Raw genomic sequence first — 8,803 nt, forward strand, 5'->3', positions numbered from 1 at the left:
TGCCCTATCGGATATGATTGTCAGATTGCTAATAGGACCTATGCAATCCCTAAGATGCCCCATAAACCATGTCCATGAATCAGAGGTTTCAGATTTGCCAATCCCGTAAGCTATTGGCAGTATCCCATTGTTAGCATCCATGGCTACTGCTAATAAGTTTACTCCAAGGTATCGACCTTTTAAATGTGCTCCGTCAACTATAATAACTGGGCGCATGCAATTAATAAACGAACGAATCTACAAAATCATATACACAAGAAATATAATCATTTAAATGTGAAATGCATGTAACTAACAAAAATGAGTCAACAAAATTATATTGATTTACTAACCGCAGCACCAATGGCGATAAACAGTAACTCAAAGCGTCCATCTCTATCTGTTTTGATATGAGTTACCGACACAGGATTTTTCAGCTTTAAATTGTGACAATAAGCCGACAGTTGGGCAAACGATGCTTCTGGCGACCCCCTCAACAATTCCAAGGCATAACATTTGGCTCTCCAAGCTTGAGAATATGAGATACTAATCTTGAACCGAGCATTCATGTCAGTCATAATTTCATGTCCCCGATATACCCTGCCATTCAAAAACATTAACTTAGCCAGAAAACCACCCAACACCTTTTTGTTTGCCTGTCTATGGTGAGGAAAAACTTGGGTTCTTGAACATGTATGTTTATCAATAAAAGTCCTAACTTGAAATATTTCACAATCTTTTATCCTCTTTGCAATCATACGCCACGTACAACTTTTGTCAATCATACACCTTGTTTCGAAACGATCTTTGCTTGATTTGTTAACTTTTAGTTGATAGCCATCTTCCACACATTTCGTATACAAAGCTATCTTCAAGTCTTCCTTTGTATCAAAACAATCATCTTTCTTGATACGAATAATTTTTGTGTAACAATCAACTGCTATCTTTACCAACTCTTCTTCCGGTATATGAAGTAATTATGGCATATTCCAGTTATACTCCTGTGGTATTTTCTTCGGGGACTTTTCTTTGGGGATTTCTTCTTTTTCTTCTTCAGTGTTATATGAATTATAGAATGGATGTTCAACATGTTCATTTATAGTCGTAACTTCCTCCTCATTATCATCAACAACATCTTCCTCGGCAACGACTGTTTCATCATCAAAATTCGGGTATTGACCAATATCAAAATCATTACATGCAGGGTCTGTTTCTTCTTCTGAAAAATCATCAAAATCCGAGTATTGACCAAGATCAAAGTCCGGGTATTGACCAAGATCAAATTTCGAATACTGACTAGTACTCACAATTTTTTCTGTTGGCTCATCATCGTCTAACTGGTCAATACGAAAACCGGAATTTGGTACTGAAAGTTGATTGGGATTAGGGAAAGGTTGTGGGTTTTGAGATTGTGTTTGGTATTGGAAATGTGGTGAAACAATATTTGCTTGGTGATGAAATTGTGGTGGAACTATTAAATTTTGAGCACCATAAACTGGGGTTGAAAAACTTAGTTGATTACTACCCGCTACTGACCCAACTTCACTACTTCTAGGTTCAACAACATACAATATAACATCATCACTTGAAACACTAATGTAAGCAATGAATCGTTCAACATCTTCATTGTCGGTTAACAAATAAACTTTACCATTTCTCTGATAAGATAACCTAAATCCACTTAGGGGCTCTAAATTCAATTTATTTGCAACACGTAACATTAGAGTTTCATAAGTTAACTTTTTTAATGACAATTTTAGTTGAAGATTCATGGGTAAAGGCATATATTGTAAAACACCATGAACATTCTCCCATGACCCTCTAAAACACAAATCTATCCAAACATTATCAACATTAGATGATTTCATTATTGTAAATTAATTTACTAAACAAACGAGCTGCGAAACTAAAACCTGTTGTCGGATGGGGAAGGATGTCGTTGGATATAGGAACGGATGTCGCCGGAGAGAGTGATAGATGGAGATGGAATGAGTTGCGATTTAGGGATTTAGGTTATGAGTTGTTGCTGCTGCGTAGTTACATACCCAAAACATTTGTGTTGCGAATATAAAACCTGTTGCAAATTCAGAAATCGAGTTGCGAATTTGAAATTCAGTATTGCGATAGTCAGAATCTCGTTGCGATTTACAGATTCGCATTGCGATTTACGTAATCGCATTGCGATTTACGTATTCGCATTGCGATTTACGTAATCACATTACGATTTACGTATTCGCATTGCGAATTAGGAAAATCGCAACGCGAATTTGGGAAATCGCAATGCGATAGTCAGAATCGCGTTGCGAATCTGGAAACTAATTTGCGATACCGGAGATCGCGTTGCGAATTATCGATCGCATTGCGATTTAGTTTGTCATTTTGGCAAATCCAAAAAAAGTTGGTTAAAATCGTATATTATAAGGCATTTTTGGTCAGTGAGGTTATTTTCTCTTATATTAATTAAATCTTTTTACTAATTAGACTGTCTAAAAGAATTTAACTATATTATAGGGGTCAAAACAGGTATTAGACCTAAAATAAAAGAGTGAAAAATTTCACAATTAGACAGTCTAGAGCGTGTTCTTCACGTGTATGAGTTAGAGTGTAGGATAAATAATTTATTGCCTATTTAGGTAGTATTGAAAAGGTAAACAGAAGATGCTTGAGAAGAAACTTTGAAAGGAAGAATCAGTCTTTATCACTCTGCTGGCTCTGCTTTTCGTTTCTTTATAAATTTTGTAAAAATTAAAATTTCATTTTTTTACAATTATTTATTTATTATATATTTAATATTTTATTTATTCGTTAGGGTGTGTGAGCAAAATATAAATAGCGTTTGTTCTTCTCAAAGCCCAGCTTTAATGGCGTGTGAGAGCGTATGTATTTGTTTTTATATACAGTTTTTAAAGTAACCGTATTTGATGTGACGATCCCTTCAATCTTTGCATGCTTCACCAACTCTTCACTAAATGAAAACCCAAAATGAAATTCTTTTGATTTCAATGGAAATGTGATTTGAAAAAAAAAAGATTGTTCTTTGTGTTTGGTTCCCATCTTCACTCAAAGAAAACCAACCCTTTTTCTCTTTTCAAAATCCGAGCAAAACCCAGATGATAAACTTTGGTAAATGGTGATCTCTTGTGGGTATTTATTGTTGTTTATTTCTCTGATGTGGGTGTTTTGATTGTTTCTTCTTGGTAGTTGTGTTGTTCTTTTTGTTTTGTTGTTTGTGTGATGTTAGAAGCAAGCGCTGAGATTGGTCAGAAGAAGAACATGAAGGATGATGAGGAGCTTGGTAAGTTGTTAGATGAGATCCCTCATGCAACATCACACCACCACCACCATCATCATGTGCATCAACAGCATCATAACAGTCATGTGAACGGGCCATCATCATTCCGTGTTATGTGTTTTAGGCATGATGATGACATATCAGGCCATTATTATAAGCATAATACATGTACTTCCCCTGTAAGCGGTTTCTCTTTACAGTCAGATGGTTCTTCCTCTAGTCTGTTCTCTAACAATGGGCAGTCTTTATCTGACAATGGATCACAAACCCCACCTCCATTAGAAGACCTTAAACCACACTTGTCTAATGGACTGTTCCTTGATCCATCTGATAGGAGAAAAGCCAGTAGTAGCGACAGCTTGATTGGTGAAATGGGTCGTTTTAGAAACCTTAGTGAAATGTATATCAGTAATGATCAAGAGAATGTTGGTTCTAGTTTTAAAGATTTCTTCCATGAATCCCATGGGATTCTAGTGAATGATCATATCGATGTCGAGAATTATGGGGCTTGTGATAAACTGAGGAGGGGTTTCTCTGATGTTGCTGGAATTCAGTCATCCTCTGTTCCAGTGAGTGTTCCATTGAGTTTTCATGGTGAGATGAATATGTCATTTTCTGGATTGTCTCAGCACGAATATAGGATGAGTAATTTATTAGGGTCTCAAGATGGTTTAATTTCTCAGCTGGGAATGAATTGTTGGAATGGTGCAACAATGAGATCTCCTTGGCAGAAGAAGGAACCGATGTTTACTTATAACATGGGAGGAGTTTCTGTATCGAGTTTAAGCAGTTCTTTGAGTAAGCTTTCGGTGAATGATGCTTTAATCTACGGACAGTTGAATTGCCCGATTAGGAACGAAGGACGAGGTGAGTTGAATTTCCATGGTTCTCCAAGGTTGATTCAATCAACCCCTCAAAACGTGTTGCCCCTATCCAATGGAATGGCTAGATCACATTCAACTGTTAAAATGCCACATGGATGTCATACTGTTGAGGATAGTTACATTATTCAAGGAGAAGGTTTAAATTATGTGATAAATAAGGGGTCTGGTTATGCAAGGGCTCAAAACAAGGGTTCCCTGCAGGAGATTGGTGCGAGTAAGCGTCAAATTGGAGTAGCTTGTGGAATTGCTAAGAATGCCAAGTTATGTAGTCCATTCTCTTTGCCACCAAAGTATAACTCTTTGGCTGAAGCTCGTGGACACATTTACTTATTAGCGATAGATCAACATGGCTGCAGGTTCTTACAAAGGCTATTCGATGAGGGTACTCGACAGGATGTGCAAATGATATTTAAGGAGATCATTGATCATGTAGTTGAACTTATGATGAACCCTTTTGGGAATTACCTCATCCAGAAGTTATTGGAAGTGTGTAATGAAGAACAAAGAATGCAGATTCTGTTAATAGTTACTGAAAAACCGGGGCAGCTTGTCAAAATATCTCTGAACACTCATGGGTATGTATATTTATATATATATATGTCAAATGCATTGCATTTTATAACTTCATATCCATTGGTTCTAACATTGTCTTTTTTTTTTCTTTCTCCCTTCCTTTCAGCACTCGCGTAGTTCAAAAATTGATCGAGACTCTCAGCACCAGGCAACAAATTTCACTAGTTATATCAGCCCTTGAGCCTGGGTTTCTATCTCTCATCAAGGACCTGAATGGAAATCACGTTGTCCAGCGTTGCTTGCAATGTCTTAGCAGTGAAGATAACAATGTAAGCTTTGTGTTTTCGTTCTTGTTCTCTAGTGTTATATCTTGTATAGTTTGTGTGATAATGTTTTCATTTCAGAGGGTTTACATGAGTAAATGTAATTCATGGTAGAATTCCACCATATCGAGCTTCGTAATTGCAAGTTCTATGAGTTGTTCATGGTGGTGGGCATTTTAAAATCTTTTAGATTGCAAGTTCTCCTGTTATAATTGAAAATCTGTATGCAGCATTGGATGTTGCTTTCTAATGTTAACAATCTTGTTGTCTGAAGTTTGAACACGATCAGTCTTTGTTAATATCATAGTATGTTTTTCTTTTTTCCGGAAAGGGTTAGATGTCTTAAGTTCAAGTGACTAGAAAAACTAATAAAGCCCTATAGTGTAACCTCGGTGCTAGCAAAACAATGGAGTGTTATTAGGGTGAAATATTGTTTATATACTATGCATTGTCTGTTATATATTTCTTGCAGATAATGCAGATGGTGGCAAACCGCCTGATTTATTAGGGTGGCATATTGTTTAACTTGATGGTTTGTTTAAATATCAAATCAAGATAATGATGCACGCATGCTTGTTCCTGTGTCATTACTTTCCTCCGTAGATATCTGACTATTTCTTTTTTTCAATCATTTTGATAGTTTATTTTTGATGCTGCTGCAACGTATTGCGTCGATATTGCAACTCATCAACACGGTTGCTGTGTTCTACAACGCTGCATTAGCCATTCAACTGGGGAATATAAAAAAAAGTTGGTGGAAGAAATATCAGCCAACGGGCTTCTACTTGCACAAGATGCATATGGGTAAGTATTGATACGATATTATTCGATAATTATTTTAGATGCTTGTTTTTTACTATTAATACCAAGCACAACTTGATTAGCTATCGATTGGACTCTTCAGTGACAATGCTCCTTAGAGATAATTGTATGGAATTGTGAACTGAAACCATTATATTTCCAGAAATTGTTGAAATGAGTGCCGAGTTCTTGCTTTGATCTTTTGTGAGATACTTTATTGCCATGAGTCATGAGACTGGTTGGTTCCTTGTAAATGGGGACTGATGACTGCTGAAATGTAATTCATCATAGATGCTTTATCTGTTTGTCCCTTTTTTCCCGCAATCTTTTCACCGCTGCTTTTTGTTCTTCATTTGGCAGAAATTATGTTGTTCAGTTTATCTTGGAGTTAAAAATCCCGTCTGCCACGTCAACTTTGACTTCTCAATTTGAAGGGAACTATGTGCATCTCTCGTCACAGAAATTCAGTAGTCATGTGGTTGAAAAGTGTCTTGTCGTATTGAATGACGAAGGCTGTTCAAGAATCATTCGTGAATTGCTCTCTACAGCTCACTTCAAACGGCTGCTACAAGATCCACATGCAAACTATGTTGTGCAAACTGCTGTCCGCGTGTCTGAGGTATGAGAATCAATTACTTTTTCTATCATTTACGAATCCCCAATCCCTCATTCAACACCCTACTTCGTCTTTGCTGCTCGAGAACTGCATTTATTTTTCATCATAATCTTAAATTAATGCCTTTCATCTCGGATGCATGAGTTAACCAAGAGAAGTACACTTGTTTTCCGATATAGAGTATCATGTAGGTTTACTGCATATAGGTGATAGCAGTTTCATTTTTCCCTGAAGTCTACATGTCCAACACATATTCAGACATGGGTATGGAGCTTTGAGCTTCCAAACGCATGAAAATACATAGAAAGATTGAGCATATTTACGTTGGACGCATATCTATATCCGACACTCATCCCGAGTCTTAGTATCATGGATTGTTATGAACTGCAAATGATCTTACTTTAGGATCAAATAAAAATAGGGTTTATATTCATATTTCCGAAAATATATCCTTCTTGTTTGCTTATTTGGTCTCTTCATTGACGTCATGATTCATTTTCACCTTGCCAGGGACCACTGCACAACTCACTCGTCGATGCAATCGAGTCCTGTAAGGCCATATCGCGCAACAGCCCATATTCGAAGAGAATTTTCTCTCAGAAGCTTCTGAAAAAGTGAATGTACATTCTCTCCGTCTCTGAAAGCACTGTTGTTTTGTCTCTAAATTTCTTTTATCTATTATAACTCGATTTAACCATAAAAACGGCTCGTGCCGATACCCCGAGAAAGAGTTTTTTATCTTCTCAGAGTGTACATGGAAGTGCTCTTTCCATGCAGACTCCGAGGAGTATAAACTTAGGACATGTATTATTTTGTTGTCTTGTTGATCTATCTATGAATTGGATATTATATCATCTTTATTTGCTTTCACAACTCTCACTGCATGAAGTTGTGCAGTGTATAGAATGTTTAGGGTCCTTGATTCCTGCTGTACAGTACAATCTGAACACCATTTTAATAATACTCCTTAAACTATGATTTTTATATCATTTTGGTTGTTGAACTTTAAAAATTTACAAAGTGATCATTAATTTTATTGAGTTATTATAAAATGATCATCGGACATTACATGTGATATTTATTGGTAAATATCTTATTTGGTCTTTTAATTGTAATTAAAATATTTTTTAAAAATAAAGAGGATTAAAATTTTAGAATTTTCTAGAAACATATGAAAATTCATGTTATATATATTTTTTAAAAATTATAATTTTATGATTTTTTCAGAAAATAATAAAATGGTTTAAAAAGATAAATTCAAATAATATGCGTAGATAATGCTTCAAGTCTTCCTTAGTATTAATTTGTGAGAAGGATAAAAAATTTAGAATTTTCTAGAAACATATGAAAATTCATGTTATATATATTTTTATGATTTTTTTGAAAAATAATAAAATGGTTTAAAATGATTAATTCATATAATATGTGTAGATAATGCTTCATGTCTTCCTTAGTATTAATTTGTGAGAATGTAAAAAATAAGCTTATCGTTGGTACAAATGATCATCATGTTTCGTATATTTTAGAATTTTTAATTCTTGACATTTCAATTTTTGGTCAAAATATCATTTGTTGAATGAATAAAGTTAATTTATTAACGATCAACATATGTTATTAATGTGATATTTTTACATGTGTTTAATTGATTACATAACATGTAATACATCATCATTTTAGATTACGTGTCACATATTATGTAATCATTTTTAAGTGATGATGTAATACATACTACATTATCATTTTGAGTGATATGATATATATCACATCATTAAATTGAATGATGTGATATATATTATGTTATATCATCAATTGGGACGATGTAATATATATTATGTCATCATTTTAAGTAATGTACCATATAACATATAATTATTTTGGTAAATTGATATATATCACGTCATCAATTAAACACATATAAAAATATCATATCAACAACATGTTAAACTCTTGTTTTGTTTTTTTGATAAATTTCATATGAGTAGAAGATAATATCTATTCAAAGGTTCTTAACTATTTGATAATGGACACTCATACTCTTATATATACCATACTCGAATTTGAGACTTCAATAAATAATAATAATCCCTAATCTTAATACTCTTAGTTAAATATATTCAGAAAATTAATCCTTGTTTGATCATTTTAAAATTTATTTTTAAAATGCAATTTTTAACTACTCAACGTCACAATAAAGAAACGAAGAATTTTCGAACCACCAAGTAACGGCCAAACCACGTGAGCGCCACGTTTGAAAATTCCACGACCAATGTGGTCCCGGGACACGTGTCGACCTTCTGAAAGCCAAAACGGACGTGGACCAATAACGTCAAAGAAACTGATCGGACCTCATAACCCCACACCCATCCACGAATTCTGATATGTGATATCTACCCGT

General features: G+C 34.7%; 1 protein-coding gene across 2 annotated transcripts; it reads left to right on the forward strand.

Annotated features, from left to right (window-relative positions):
• Positions 1 to 2,839: 2,839 nt before the first annotated feature.
• LOC120151003 lies at positions 2,840 to 7,364 on the forward strand. 2 transcript variants are annotated; one of them, XM_039163564.1, is made up of 6 exons: positions 2,840 to 3,900; positions 3,934 to 4,730; positions 4,835 to 4,997; positions 5,632 to 5,795; positions 6,153 to 6,411; positions 6,919 to 7,364. In XM_039163564.1, the coding sequence occupies exons 1-6, from the start codon at positions 3,214 to 3,216 to the stop codon at positions 7,024 to 7,026; spliced, it is 2,178 nt and encodes a 725-aa protein (XP_039019495.1). In that variant the 5' UTR covers positions 2,840 to 3,213; the 3' UTR covers positions 7,027 to 7,364. The 2 variants fall into 2 exon arrangements, with proteins under 2 accessions (XP_039019495.1, XP_039019494.1); XM_039163563.1 differs by having other exon boundaries at positions 2,840 to 4,730.
• Positions 7,365 to 8,803: the final 1,439 nt, after the last annotated feature.

Source organism: Hibiscus syriacus, unplaced genomic scaffold (genome assembly GCF_006381635.1).
Source record: "Hibiscus syriacus cultivar Baekdansim isolate YM2019G1 unplaced genomic scaffold, ASM638163v2 tig00111027_pilon, whole genome shotgun sequence".
NCBI lineage: Eukaryota > Viridiplantae > Streptophyta > Magnoliopsida > Malvales > Malvaceae > Hibiscus > Hibiscus syriacus.